We start from the raw sequence: 14,415 nt of genomic DNA, 5'->3' as shown, positions 1-14,415 counted from the left end.
TTATATTGAACTACTACTATATTGTTATAACTAATTTATGTTATAATTAATTTATGTTTTAATCCAAATTTACTAGTAGTATTAAATCTGTTTCTAGTTAATTTAGATTGTTTTAGTCTATTTCAAGAAATATCATATGTTCTAAAAAATTATGTTCTTTCTAACTTTTGTAATACGTTAATATTAACTTTATGTGTCATGATTATGTCTTTCTGATCTAAGGACACTTGTATTCGTGAATGTAAATATACAAAATAGCCGTTACGGTCCCATTGTCTTACGACGCACGTTGTCTCAAAATCAACATCATGGGTCCAGCAAAGGCACTATATTGACTAAGACTTCGAATGGTGACCATCGTTCCGCCCCGTCCCGCAGTTAACAGTAACAAAAATCTCTACATATACTATATATCTATACATTTTTATAACTGTTAAAACCGCACCGCAGTTGAACCGCTTGTCCCGCACCGCTCAACCCGCAGTCACCATTCAGAGCCTAAGATACAAACACAAACAGACAAAACTTCTTTTTTGATAAACGAAAAGAATTTTCCAAATGCAATTTTTGAAAATTAAAATCGTGACAATGACAATAATATATTTGGAAAATTCGAACCAAAGTGATTTGAAGCAAAAGCGAATATCTAGAAATTTTGAACTTGAATATGATTATGACAGAACAAAAACAAAACCATCAAATTAAGATTTCATTTTTAAAAATTAAAGATGTACCTATAACTGAATTGAATCAACACTGACGGCATACCAAAACATGACAAAATAAAAAAGAAAAGAAAAACAAACTAATTCGATAAATATTAAGTTTGCTTAACAATTCTCCAAATCAAAGGATAAATAAAAACGAAATCCAAAACAGAATATTCGAGTTCAAAATGAAGAAAATAAAATCTAAACGAAGTCTTAGAAGGTGAAAGAGAGACGAGAGATGCCACCAGCTTCTTCAACCCAAGGAACATAGAAACTGAGTTTACCAGTTTCCTCCTCCCACTTAAACTCAGCTTCCTTGTCTCCCACGTAACACTTCTCTGGAGCAGAACTCGAATACGCCATGAAGCTACCTTCTCCTTTTACGTCAATCAGAATGCTGTTACCACCATTAACCTCCATCTCTTGGACAGTTCCAACACAGTTGAACATGTTGATCAACCCTAGAGGTGCAAACCTAACCCCTGAGCTTCCTAGTTCCGTGACAGGCACGAAACTGAACAGATCAAAGGAAGATGGCTTTAGGGTTATCTCCATCGCGTCAGATTTGGAGTTCATGAAAAGGATCTCCTCGGATTGGTTCTTGTAGACCAAGTAATCTCCGGAGTAGATCACTTCAGATCTTTCAGCTTCAGGGTTTTGGTCCCACTCTATGTCCGAGACATGGATTGTTCCTGAAACTGACATGTAACATTCTTTGTAACCCTTGAACCTATGCTCCTTTGGGCTCCACCCAGCTCCTTGACAGTTAAATGCTCCAATCACTCCTCCAAACTGAAACAAATCATCCAAGTTTGAGTAAAGTTTTCAATAAACATTTACTTTTGGTTTTTAAGATGATTACCTTGTTGAAGTTGAAGATCTTGAGGATTGACTCTTTGTCGAACAAAGGGTTCTTGAATAGAGAATCTCTTGTGGGAAGAGCATAGTGGATACACCTTGGGACGGTACCATCAAAGAAAGCAAGTTTCTTGATGAGTTCAAAGTTATGCGAGCCTTCACCAAGATGGTCACTGAGGTAGACGGGTCCACCAGAGATGGCTCTAGACGCCGCATGGTACTCGGCACAGACATGGTCTGATTGGAACATGTCCCAATCCGGTTGAATCATTTGACCCATCCACAAACTGTTGTAAGAACAGTGAATCATGTGTAGTCCTTGTAGCCAGTACACTCCTTGTGGGTCACCATGTGGGTCTTGCCACCAAAAATCATCACCTAATCAAAATATCAAAATATTTTTTATAAGTATAGAAATAATAGAAGTGTGTTATAAATAAATAGAAATAATAGAATTAAAACAAAAATATTATAAATATATTATTACCAACTCTGCCTATAGAGATTTGCTTAGTGGCAAGGAAGAAGAACTCATTGCACTGTTGCATACTAGCAATGATCTCAGTTCCATTGAAGTTCTTAACCATAGATTTGGTCAAGCCATCATAGTAAGTCTTAGCAAGCTCCACTCTTCCTCCATGTTCTTCTGCTACTGACTCCAAGGTCTGAAACCAACGCACATACAGAAACAATAAGTTATAAATCATGTAAAGAAAAAATAAATAAATAAATGTAAAGAAGAAACAAAAGAATGTAACAAAACCTAGTGACAACTTACTTGAAAGACATCAATCTTGGCTCCAGTAACTCCAACACTAGCAAGATAAGAGTGCATTGAATCATAGAACTCATGAGCCTTAGAAGGGTGAACAAGACCAATACCAGCTTCCACAATCCTATCGACCGCGAGATCAGTCATTGAAGCATCTAGACCAGGTGAAATATCAAATGGAACAACCTTGGATTCCAAATGTGTTAACGTCTCAGGCCTAACACCGTTCCAAGCACCACAGAGAGCATGCCACACGTATATACCATCTAAATTCTTAAACCTTGACCTCAAATCCCTAGTGAAAGCTTCCATACCTGACCCGGAAACATCCTCAGAGACCAAGGACTCTTGTTCACCATCAAACATTGCGTTGAGTTCTTCACTAAACTTCTTGATCTTCTCATCAAGCTCAGGAAGATCATGCTCCCCAAACTCACGGACCAGCTTCTGCTTCTCTATGATGGCTTGGATCCTCTCCGTGGCTTTGTAAATGATCATCTTAGGCTTGTGAGGATCAAAGTGAGAGGCGTCAGACTCTATAAACGACCCACCTTTGTAGTTTCTGAACTTCTTGCACTCCTTGAAGCTGTGAAGCCTCGCGGTCATCTGCTCACCACCAAGAACAAGATTCTCCGCGTCTTTCCCCGGCTCACCACCGTCGAAGCTTATGCTTTGCCATCCGTCATCGATGATCACAAACTTGGGACACACGCCACCGTCTTCAAACTCCTTAACACCGGTCCAAACCGTCGCCGGGTCAACGGTCAAGTAGCAAGCGTCCCACGTGCACCAACCGAACTTGTCCACGATCGTCGGAAGCTTCTTCTCTTCTAGAAGCTTGAACGTGTTCATGTGGACACGAAGCGCGCTGAAAGCCTCTCTCATCAGGTTGTAAGGATTGTCACAAACGTGAACATAAGCGATGGCTTTGAAAGAGGACTCTTTGACTTGAGTAGAGCCACTCTCCACAGAGATCAAAACGTTACCGTTTTCGCCAGGGTGCAGCGCAGCTCTGAAAGAGCCTTCGATGATTGGTATGATGGCCACGTAGGAGTCGATCTCAGGAACCTTAAGCATGACCCACTGAGTCTCGGCTTGAAGATCCGACCCGGATTGTCCGACCCATGCCGTCGACCACCACATCTTGAACCGGAAGACGCTGAGGAACTCTCTGTCCTCGAACCTCCCCAAGGAGTTCGTGAGAAGGTCAGAGGGTGAGTCCTTGGTGAATCCGAGAAACCCTCCTTTGTGAGCGTTGGCTTGAACACGGAGGATGGTCTGGAAAGGAGCATCGGTGGAGGAAGGAGTCGCAAACGGAGTGAACGTTAGGTTTTGAGGAACATCGGAGAGGATTGGGGAAGAGTGTTTGGCACGCAAGATCCCTTGGGAGAGGTTAAAACAGTTTTCTTGCAACCTAGGCTTGAGTTTCGGAACGGCAATGGGTTTGGTCTCAATGGCATCGATGGTTGTTGCGAGAGACTCGTTAAGTGGAGCCATGAGGAAACAAAGGAGCTTGAGAGAAAAAAAGAGAGAGCGAGTAAGTAAGAACAGAGGAAGCTTGAGGATGAAAATGATATCTTCTCTTCTGTTCTATATATATATACACACCAAGAAGATGGATAGAAGAGGATCGTAATAGTTTCCTTAATTACGTTTCGTATATTCGACTTACCTAATGTACATTTCAATTATATCCAATGATCTCTGTTAATCCGCGCGCGAGATTTTGCTTGCACAGGGAGATGATATGACTGTAATAAATACGAAATTATATGACTGTTAATAAATTAGGAAACAATGATATTGTACGAATATAATCGAAAGATCTTCAACAATAAAATCTTTCTAATGAAAAATTTCGACCAAAAAGATCATAGAATAAAGAGTTGGGGATGTTCTTGCAAGATCGAAGAAAAGCAAACGTAAAAGAAAAGATACAAGTGACTAGAGAAATTCATATTGCTTGTCATATTCACATGTCCCTTCTTCATGCACTACAAAAAAACAATTGAATTGCATCACTTAAATTGTATCATAAAAATAAGTGATGTCATTTTAAATTACTTATTTGTAAATGATGTTAATATTAATTAATTTTACATCAGTTCAGTAAAATGATGTAATCTTTATTAGTTTAAATCATTTAGACAAAAGTGATTTTATTCTATAAATTTATATCAGTTAAATAATTGATGCATGTATTATTTTGGTTAACATCACTTATTAAGATGATACAAAATTTACATCAATAGAAAACTGATGCTAATAAAAATTATATAACCATATTTTTGTTTAACATCAGTTTAATAAAAGTGATGTCATGTTATCTGCATTTACATCAGTTAAAACAGTTATATAATATTTACTTAATTTAAATCAATAAAAATTAGCTGAAATTTCAAAGAACCCAATATTAGGAAAGAAGTTACGATTCTTTTGATTTAGTTTTTATTTTGTTTTGTATCTTTAACTTAGAGCTTGATTGGTTTCCCCGCTACCACCCGCAAACGCAGCTTTTGCGGTTGACAGCGTTTCGAAACAATCATATAAACCGCTACAAATCGCTTCAAACCGCTCCGAACCTCTTAAATTCAAAAGCTGGTTCCAGCTAGCGTTTGCGGTTGCGGGCGGTTGCGGGAGGATAATTTTTTTTTCTTTTTTTTAAAAACCATATAAATACAAAAATAAAAATATTCAATAAATTTTTTAAAATGGAATTATAAAAATACTAAAATATATCTATTATATTTTAATTAATATTATAAAATTTTAAAATAAAAATATTTTCTATAATTTTAAAAATTTAAAACTATAACTTTGAAAATATAATTTACATATTTATTATAATATTATGATTTTTGATATTTTTATAATTATATAAAATGTAAATATTGTTAATTTATTATTTAACCGCTGTTGTATTTGGTAGTTAACCAGTCATAAGTATCCCGCAAACGCACCAATTTCTAACCGCAGAACCAGTCGTACAAATCTCTTAAAACAGCTAAAACCCGCAACCACCCGCATCCGCAAACGCCCGCAACCGCAACCGCAACCGCTGCGTTTGAACCAGTCAGGCCCTTAGTGGATCTTATTTATAACTATTTTGCTGAAAAGAAGTTTTTCTTTTATATATCTCAACAAATCATCCTCTTCTTCTTCTTTCAAACCCTCGTTCATCTCCCACTGTAAGTTACAATTCATACGTGTTTTTCTTGTGTTCATATATCCCTCTATTTCTTATAAGTCAAAAACTAAATGACACATTAAGGCAAAAAGTTCTTTCTAAATTTCACAGCCTCATGTCTTCTATATATGCAAAAAGCAAATGATGACACTTTACAATTTTGAAACTATGTGATTCTCACATTCGACTCCACACCGTCTACTACCCCCACCACTCCATTGTACTAATAAATGTATTTCTTCTTTATCCATTTACAATTTTAAATCATAACATTTTTTGATTCAGTAGTGATTCTTAATTACTAGATCTTCTGATATTCTCTTTTTTTTTTGTTTTTCCAGGAGCAGTTATCAGTTTAAGAACACCGTCAATAGAAGAACATATAATGAAGGAGAAGAAAAATATTGACCGAAGAATTCTCATGTGGAGATTTAACATTTTTTTTACCATTTTTCTTTTGCTGAATTCATCCTCTTCATGTTTTTGGAGGCCTTCTATATCTTCTTTTTTTTCATATTGTATCTTCATTGGAATGAAGAAAAAGAAAAAAAAAAGTAATGAAAAAATCTTTTAATTGATTTATTTCTTGACATAAATGTATAGATCGATATTAATAAAAAAATACTTAAGAACAAAAAATATTAATATTTTAAACTAATAATTGTAAACGATATAATTATTAAAATCTCTTTTAAAAATATTAAATTTACTTCAGTTATTATTAAATGATATAAATATTTAAATCAATTATTTTAAGTAATGTTAATATTAACATCAATTTACAGAATTGATTTAACTGTTGAAATCATTTTCTATAACTGATATATCTTGACATCACTTATAATAACTGATGAAATTATTTAGTATTTTTACATCAATTATTAAGAAAATGATGTATATTATTTGCATCACCACTTTCAGAGTCATTTATATAAGTGATATAAAATTCTTTCACATCATTTATAAGTAATGCAAAAATAGAAATTAAATGATGTTAAACCACTCTTTTTTTGTAGTGATGTGTGCATGTGTATGCTACTTGGCAAAATATACAAACGATAGTTATTTAACGAAATGTATATTTTATAAATAACTAAAGAAATAAAATAAATGATAATATTGAATATGAACAATATATGTAGTACTATATCTTTGATAATTGATGATATGCATTATAATTGGAAAGTGAATATAATTATAAATGCAATTAAATATTTCTTATCGAATAAATATATTTTTAAGATCTTTTGTAACTTTCTGTTTTAAGATCATTTTATTTTGCTAAGCAAATCCATCAGAAGATAAGGCAAAGAATTACTCACGAGATTGAGATATTGATGATATTTACCTTCTTAAAGTTGACCATTGATGTTGATTATATCCTTTAATATAGGAAAACATAAATGTGGATTCATCAATAGGTAGTAAAGATCGTCTAGTTTGGTAAGTGTTTGGATCTAGACAGTGTTCGTTTCTGGTGTTGTTAACTCCACGATTTAAGCAAATAACAAAGGATGGAAGAAAGAGTTAGGGATGTTCTTGCAAGATCTTGAAGCTGCTAAAGAGAATAAAACGTGAAAAAGATACTTTAAAAGAGAGCAAGAGAAATTCATATTGCTTGTCACCGTTTATTTTGTCATGTTCACACGTCCCTTTGTTATGTCTGCATGCATGTATGCTACGTGGCAAACTCTCACGTTACCTAAGGAATTGTATAATCATAAAACCAAGGAAATAAAATTAAAGGATAATATAAATTAGCGGTGATCTATATGATCCACGATTTCTTTCGGTGGCAAATGCACCTTGAATACATGTCAAAGGCCGGATCTGAGATGAACTAATACCAAAAGGCAATGACAAGACATCTACCTGAGTCTCCTATTGAAATATGCGTATGTAGCGCCAGAATATGCAATGGCAGGACACCTACTCGTCAAGAGTGATGTTTATAGTTACGGCGTGGTCCTTCTCGAGTTGCTTGCTGGTAGAAAGCCTGTGGATATGTCCCCATATTCAGGCCAAGATGATCCATGAGTTCCTTTACGAGATGGTTATCTCGTGAGCACACAAAGCAGTGGACTGACAACGCCAATGATCCATGCCGACCACGGTCAGGTGACAACGACGAATAGAAACCTCCACTGCTTTGTGTACTTCGAAAAATAATCATCTCAACATTCAACCGCATCTACTTGAATATGAACTTGGATATGTTTTCTTCTTCCAATTTTTTTCCAGATCTTCACTAAATTAAGAAATATATTAAAAATAGCTCTAAAAAATAACAAACAAAGATGATCAAAATAGTTATTAAGCAAAAAAATTAAATACACATATATTCAAGTAGTTTTTATGATATAAAATTTTAAATAATAAAATTTAAATAAAATAAACACTTTTCAAAAAAATTTGAAATTTAAATAAATATTTATTTATATTATTAATTAATAATTAATAATTTTTAATTTTTTAATCAATTTTGTTTTTTATAGAATATTTTGTGATAGAATATTTAAGACTTTTTCAGAAGAATTGACCTAATCATAAGGTCTCTAATCATAATGACTATTTATTCCTTTTTTTTTGTCATCTTATAAATATTAAACATGGACAGAAGTCCAGCAACACAAATAATTACAAGGTGAGGCCCAAAACAAAAAGGCTCAGACAAAGCTAAAGAAATAAACGAGACCTAGACAAAGGCCCAAAAAACTAAGGCGTAGCAGCCTTCGCAGAGGGAAATGGCACGCCGATGATAGGCTAGACACGTGTATAGACGCAGAGCTGATGGGGACACGTGCTTTGAAGGTCATCACCTTAATCGCCGGGAAAAGATCCTCGCCGGAGCTCCGATCACCGGAAGACGAAGCCGTCAACACGACCAGGGGAGTAAGCTCAGAACGAGCACCGTAGCGAAGAACTTCAAGGCCGATTGAGAACCAAATGACCAACGCTTCAAAAGATGGATGAATCGATTGTCTTCAATCGATCTGAATAATCGGACTCACCTGAACACGAGAAACAGACATCTTTAAAGATGTAGAAGAGCTCGAAGATGAAACAACCCTATCCAAGGGGAGGAGGAAACAGTCCGATCTTTTTATCGAGAGTCAATCGCCGCAGATACAACCAGGACGCGATGGTCAAAAAGTAAAACAAAGGAACCGGAGAACCGGAACCAAGCTCACCATCACCATCACAGACGGACGATGAAGCGAGAAGAAAGCCGGATAAGAAGGTGTTTTGAGAACCACCTCTTACCAGACTCAGAAGCCCGAACTACGGGAATCAAAACCGGATAAGAACCGGTGATAGAGAAGAAGACGAAGCCGGAATGAAGCCGGCGACGATTCAAGTTCTCTCTCTCTGAAAGATTTTTAAGAGAGAAGAGAGAGAGAACTCTAATGACTATTTATTCCTATTAATTATGAAAATATAATTAAACCTGTTCAGTTTAAAAATTATTTAGAGGAAACCAACTAACCAAGTCGCGAGTCAAAAGTCAGAACAAAGAAGGGGGCACAGAAGATAATAAAATCACAGTTTTAACAGACACGTGTAAGTTTTTTTTATTCACCACACGATTCCCATGTATCTCTTCTCTTCTCTCCCCCTTCCCAATCCCTTCTTCACACTTAAAACCCCGATTGTTGCAGAATTGGAGTTGGGAGAGAGAAGCGGAAAGCTCGAGGAGGAGAGAAGAAGCATCAATGGTGACGGCGACGGACGATAGCGACTCCTCCGGGAGAATCAGAGTCAGATTCGCCTCTCAATCTCATCCTCCTCTTATATGTTTGAAATATATATTCCCTAAGTCGCGTGATGATCCTTCGCATTTTTTTTTAATTTGATCCATCGCACGTTTATTAGTCTTCTATATACAATTCTTAGGTAGATGATGATGATGATGATGGTGCTGAGAGTCTAGTAGAGGGTTTGGATGAGAAGTTGAATCATCTTAAAATGAAGATTCAAGGAGAAAGAGTTAGGTCGATTCAAGTAAGAGGCACTCTATGCGCTCGCCTAATCAATAATCCTCTATAAAACGGCCTAGCGATTTCTTGAACATTGTAATTTGGAATTCAAATGCAGGAGAGATTTGAGGTTAATAAAAATAAAGTGGATGTTCTTCATGTTACTATTCCCTTTTCGTCTAACGGAGGGGAGGATGATAGCGATGTGTTTTGTTCGAGGATGGAGAAACCGTTATGCAAGTTAACTGGGTTTCCTCATGGGGTGGCAGAGAGAGACTATGTTCCTACTAAGGATGTTGTATCGGGGAGTGTCAGGCTTCCTAATGCTGAGAGGATACCTCCATACACTACCTGGATATTCTTGGACAGGCAAGTTCTCTTGTGTAATTACTACATTAGTTTTGAGTTCAGCTGTGTTTGTTTTGTTCGTATGGCTGTAGGAGTTTCACAGTGAAGTTGAATTTAGTACTCTCCTTTGGTAGTTTTGTTTTAAATGTATTTGCTGTAGACCATGATACTCTTCTCTTCTATACTTTCCTTTTGGATCCCTGTGATTTTCTTTTAAGTTCTCAATTTGCTTTGGGAGCATGCTGTCTGGAATTCAGTTGAACAATAGGCTGGATCACCCATTACAGTTTTGTTATTGTGTGTTCGTGTCTGAAAATATTCCTTAACAATGCAGAAATCAAAGAATGGTTGAAGATCAGTCTGTGGTTGGTCGGAGACAAATCTACTATGATCAACATGGTGGAGAGACGCTGATATGTAGCGATAGCGAAGAAGAACCTGAACCTGAGGAAGAAAAACGTGAATATTCTGAGGGTGAAGACTGCATTATATGGTTAGTTTTTCAGAGAGGATTATTGATTAGGCGAGCAAACTGTGGTCTTAATTATATCAGATTACATTCTGTAAGACTCTTCATTAGCAGTAGATCTGAAATAACCTGGTTTGAGCTGAATTGGCAGGTTGATTGGGCAGGAGTATGGCATGGGTGAGAAAGTGCAGGATGCTCTCTCCCAGTTCCTCACCTTAGATGCTTCGGAAATTCTGGTGTGGTTTTTTAGCCACCTTGTTCTTGTGGTTTATCAAATGATGTGATTCTAGTCTTGTTATACTTCTTCCCGAATGGTGTCTCTCTCCTTTCTGCTGCAGGAAAGGTACAATGAGCTAAAGCTGAAGAATGAACAGAATGCGGAGGCCTTCTCTGATTCTGGATTCAAGCTGGGGATATCTCTGGAAAAGGGCCTTAGTGCTGCTCTAGATTCTTTTGATAATCTTTTTTGCCGCCGTTGCTTGGTACTTGGATAGCTCTTTTGTGACAGATAGATTATGTATTACTAAGTCTTTGTTAACCATGTTTATTTATTTTATTTTTTGTTCAAACAGGTGTTTGACTGTCGTCTGCATGGATGTTCTCAGCCTTTGATTAGTGCTGTAAGCTTGAACCAGTCGTTACTTTCTTTAGTTGTATTGATTAAGTTTAAGTGAAAAAACTTAACCAGAGGGCTTCGGTTGACAGAGTGAAAAACAGCCTTATTGGTCTGACTATGAAGGTGATAGGAACCCCTGCAGCAAATATTGTTACCTCCAGGTCTATCTCTATTTATTTCTCTTTACACGCTCACAGACACATGTATATTCGTAATCGTAGCAAAGCATGAGATGTTTTCAGTCTAGTAGTATCCTCAATAAACTATTTAAGAAAAGTCAGTTCATGGAATTGATGTCATATGTATCGCCAAATAGGTTGAGGCCTGGCATCATATTTTTTTACGAGTGCATAGTCTTGGTTATGTATTATCTTCTCTTCGCTACGAAGTCTAAATCACCACCATTCTTATCTTAATGTTCTTCTCTTAAGGCGGTCAGAGAAGTACCAGGAGGAAGCAGTAACTTTGCATCTAAAACGGAGGAGAAAGCGTCAGAAGAAGGATGCAGCAACGTTGTCTCCTTTGATGACCCTCATGATGCTGGTGGTGGTGTGAATCTGCCAGTAGATTCATCCTCTGGTATAGAGCAAGACAACAAAATTAGGGAAAAGCGTGAGGCTCCAAGACTAGAAGACTCCAGTGATCTGCCTAATTTATCAAACAAGAAACAGAAGACTGCAGTCTCAGATACAAAAATGCCATTTGTCAATCCTATATCTAGACTAGAGGGTGATCAAGGTGGAAAATCTGAAACAAGTGAAGTAAATAAAGACTCAGGAGCTAGCTTAAAGGAATTAGCTGAGCATATTCCAGATAAAACAGTCCATGATGGTGGTTTCTCATCTTTTCAGCCAGAACATGGCAGTGGAAAGGGGACAATGATTATTGCAGAAATGTCTGAGACAAGTCAACCATCTACAGAGTGGAAGCCTATTGAGAAGGATCTTTACTTGAAGGGAGTCGAAATGTTTGGGAGAAACAGGTAAACTGATTCTTGGTAAATTACTATTATTCGTCAAAACACAAAACACATATTTACTTATAGAATGTTTGTCCATGCTGTTCCAGCTGTCTTATTGCAAGAAACCTGCTTTCTGGATTGAAGACATGCCTAGATGTCTCCAGTTACATGCGTGAAAACGAAGTTTCAGTCATTCGGAGGTCTAGCACTCCAAATTTGCTGTTGGATGATGGCAGGACTGACGCAGGGAATGAGGTAAGCTCTTTTGTTTTACTTTATACTGCTTCCTCGTATTATAACTTTTAACTTGACAGGATGATGAGGTGCCTCCAAGGACAAGACTGTTCCGAAGAAAAGGCAAAGCCCGGAAGCTGAAATACTCCACAAAGTCTGCTGGTCATCCATCCGTCTGGAAAAGAATAGCCGGCGGCAAAAACCAGTCATGTAAGCAATACACACCATGTGGATGCCTGTCAATGTGCGGAAAGGACTGCCCTTGTCTAACTAATGAAACTTGCTGCGAGAAATACTGCGGGTATGCAGACAAATTTAATGTCAAATGGAAGCAGTTCAGTATCTTGTATAAGTATAACCCAGCGGTTGTTTTTAATACAGGTGCTCGAAAAGTTGTAAAAACCGTTTCCGAGGATGTCATTGTGCAAAGAGTCAATGCAGAAGCAGGCAGTGTCCCTGCTTTGCCGCTGGCAGAGAATGCGATCCAGATGTTTGCAGAAATTGCTGGGTTAGGTTAGTCCGTTCAAATCCAAGTCTCTTGAGTTGTCATATACAAACCAAAGTCCAGTGTTTGATGACTTGCTCGTTTTTTCAGTTGTGGAGATGGTTCTCTGGGAGAAGCACCAAGACGCGGAGAAGGCCAGTGTGGAAACATGAGACTTCTCCTGAGGCAACAGCAGAGGGTATACTATCATCATCATCATCATCCATCTTCAAAAAGGGATTTTATATTGTTGATAAAATCTATTTTTTTTCATGTGTTATTTCACCAGATCCTCTTGGGTAAGTCTGATGTTGCTGGATGGGGTGCGTTTCTAAAGGTAACGTCTTTGCTATTTCTAACTGCTCTTTACTCTGTCTATAAGTAATCTGATCTTCATGGGATGATCATCAGAACTCGGTCAGCAAAAATGAGTATCTGGGAGAATACACTGGTGAATTGATCTCACACCGTGAGGCAGATAAGCGTGGGAAAATATATGACCGTGCAAATTCATCCTTCCTCTTTGACTTGAATGACCAGGTGACTAGTATCTCTCACCTTCCTTCTCGTAGGTTTTCAAGTTGAACATTTGTAATTTATAAGGTGATGTTTAATATATATGCAGTTCGTCCTCGATGCTCAACGTAAAGGAGACAAGCTGAAGTTTGCCAATCACTCAGCAAAACCCAATTGCTACGCGAAGGTACTAAAAGCTTCTCTCTCATTAATGACAAAACCACCATGATCTGTTAGTGATTCTACCATGTGGTCATCTTGTTTCACATAAACGTGGTTATGCTGCTTCAGTAAAGTTGATGTGGAAAGAGTTTTTGTTTTTATGTAGACAAGAACATTGAGTATGGGTCTTGTTTTGTTGTCTTGGCAGGTGATGTTTGTGGCGGGAGATCACAGGGTGGGAATATTTGCAAACGAGCGAATAGAAGCGAGTGAGGAGCTGTTCTATGACTACAGATATGGACCAGACCAAGCACCAGCTTGGGCTCGCAAACCTGAAGGCTCCTCTAAGAAAGATGATTCATCCATTACTCATCGTCGAGCCAGAAAGCACCAATCTCATTGATTTTAGAGGTTAAAAATGAATTTAGAATAAAAAGAAGAGAGGCTAAATGTTAAAGATCATATGTAAAATATGATATTGAAGTTAACCTTTTATTTTCAAGTTGGAACTTTCATCTATTGTATAGGGGATTATGAATTATTGGGGTCATTATGAAAATGTTTTCCTTTATTAGAAATTTTCTATTTTATCCGGAGTTAGAAGGAAAACATGATCTGAAAACCCGAAATCGTTTAAACAAGAAGAGAAATTCGGCTTTATGCTCTAAGTATACATGATTGCTTCATAAATTAATTTTCTCCAACAATAATTAATCATTGACATCTCATCTAAATTAAGTTAAAATAGAAGTAAAATATCTCAAATTGCATCCAAACAAGTTTTGTCAGTACAGAAATGTGAAAATCACAAAAACAACATTCATTCCCTATTAATTGTATAATTAAATTAAGTACATTAAACCTAAATCAAAACTAAAATCAACAAAGCATACAAACAGGATATGTATGGCTCTCACTCTAAGAAGTTATTGATGAATGTAGAGATAGAGAGGCAAGACTGTAACATCTTGTGCCAAAACGAGGCATATGGACTCTCACATCAAAAGATCCTACACTCGTTAATATTCAGTGTTCATCGTTTCTAGATTGCTCTGCTTTTACGTTTCAGAGTAACTCTGTGTGTCTGTCTTGCGATTGAGAGATTGTGAGCTTGTCTAGTG

The 14,415-nt window shown here is 36.9% G+C and overlaps 2 protein-coding genes and 1 long non-coding RNA gene across 7 annotated transcripts; 2 read left to right on the top strand and 1 right to left on the bottom strand.

The window, feature by feature from the left end:
- Positions 1-788: 788 nt before the first annotated feature.
- Positions 789-7,955, bottom strand: LOC103836787 (probable galactinol--sucrose galactosyltransferase 4). 3 transcript variants are annotated; one of them, XM_033279401.1, is made up of 7 exons: positions 6,876-7,955; positions 5,975-6,049; positions 4,013-4,091; positions 2,347-3,852; positions 2,056-2,233; positions 1,573-1,946; positions 789-1,502 (listed from the first exon to the last, which is right to left on the bottom strand). In XM_033279401.1, the coding sequence occupies exons 4-7, from the start codon at positions 3,835-3,837 to the stop codon at positions 924-926; spliced, it is 2,622 nt and encodes an 873-aa protein (XP_033135292.1). In that variant the 5' UTR covers positions 3,838-3,852; positions 4,013-4,091; positions 5,975-6,049; positions 6,876-7,955; the 3' UTR covers positions 789-923. The 3 variants fall into 3 exon arrangements, with proteins under 3 accessions (XP_033135292.1, XP_033135293.1, XP_009111328.1); XM_033279402.1 differs by lacking the exon at positions 5,975-6,049 and adding an exon at positions 4,279-4,334; XM_009113080.2 differs by lacking the exon at positions 5,975-6,049 and having other exon boundaries at positions 6,876-7,953.
- LOC103836789 lies at positions 5,421-6,156 on the top strand. The gene is made up of 2 exons (XR_004451119.1): positions 5,421-5,759; positions 5,869-6,156. It is a non-coding gene; the product is annotated as an uncharacterized LOC103836789 (long non-coding RNA).
- Positions 7,956-9,075: 1,120 nt separating the features above from the next.
- LOC103836786 (histone-lysine N-methyltransferase EZA1) lies at positions 9,076-13,872 on the top strand. Of its 3 annotated transcripts, XM_033279404.1 has the most exons (17): positions 9,076-9,285; positions 9,422-9,529; positions 9,623-9,873; positions 10,187-10,345; positions 10,473-10,557; positions 10,660-10,803; positions 10,894-10,941; positions 11,027-11,098; positions 11,369-11,919; positions 12,006-12,153; positions 12,213-12,433; positions 12,514-12,645; positions 12,728-12,815; positions 12,906-12,953; positions 13,028-13,156; positions 13,242-13,319; positions 13,503-13,872. In XM_033279404.1, the coding sequence occupies exons 1-17, from the start codon at positions 9,241-9,243 to the stop codon at positions 13,695-13,697; spliced, it is 2,502 nt and encodes an 833-aa protein (XP_033135295.1). In that variant the 5' UTR covers positions 9,076-9,240; the 3' UTR covers positions 13,698-13,872. The 3 variants fall into 3 exon arrangements, with proteins under 3 accessions (XP_033135295.1, XP_033135294.1, XP_033135296.1); XM_033279403.1 differs by having other exon boundaries at positions 12,728-12,953; XM_033279405.1 differs by having other exon boundaries at positions 9,140-9,292; positions 9,425-9,529; positions 12,728-12,953.
- The last annotated feature ends 543 nt before the right edge of the window (positions 13,873-14,415 follow it).

This window comes from Brassica rapa, chromosome A09 (genome assembly GCF_000309985.2).
Source record: "Brassica rapa cultivar Chiifu-401-42 chromosome A09, CAAS_Brap_v3.01, whole genome shotgun sequence".
Classification (NCBI taxonomy): domain Eukaryota; kingdom Viridiplantae; phylum Streptophyta; class Magnoliopsida; order Brassicales; family Brassicaceae; genus Brassica; species Brassica rapa.
Note: the sequence above shows the minus strand (reverse complement) of the source record. Positions and strands in the feature narration are given on the sequence as shown.

Bases quoted from the DNA above. Each gene is read 5' to 3' on its own strand.
- LOC103836787 (XM_033279401.1), bottom strand. From the start codon at position 3,837: ATGGCTCCACTTAACGAGTCTCTCGCAACAACCATCGATGCCATTGAG. The intron at 1,947-2,055 runs GTAATAATATAT...TATTTTGATTAG, and splicing joins AATCTCTATAGGCAGAGTTG to GTGATGATTTTTGGTGGCAA. The intron at 1,503-1,572 runs GTAATCATCTTA...GATTTGTTTCAG, and splicing joins AGATCTTCAACTTCAACAAG to TTTGGAGGAGTGATTGGAGC.
- LOC103836786 (XM_033279403.1), top strand. From the start codon at position 9,241: ATGGTGACGGCGACGGACGATAGCGACTCCTCCGGGAGAATCAGA. The intron at 12,954-13,027 runs GTAACGTCTTTG...GATGATCATCAG, and splicing joins GATGGGGTGCGTTTCTAAAG to AACTCGGTCAGCAAAAATGA. The intron at 13,320-13,502 runs GTACTAAAAGCT...TTGTCTTGGCAG, and splicing joins AACCCAATTGCTACGCGAAG to GTGATGTTTGTGGCGGGAGA.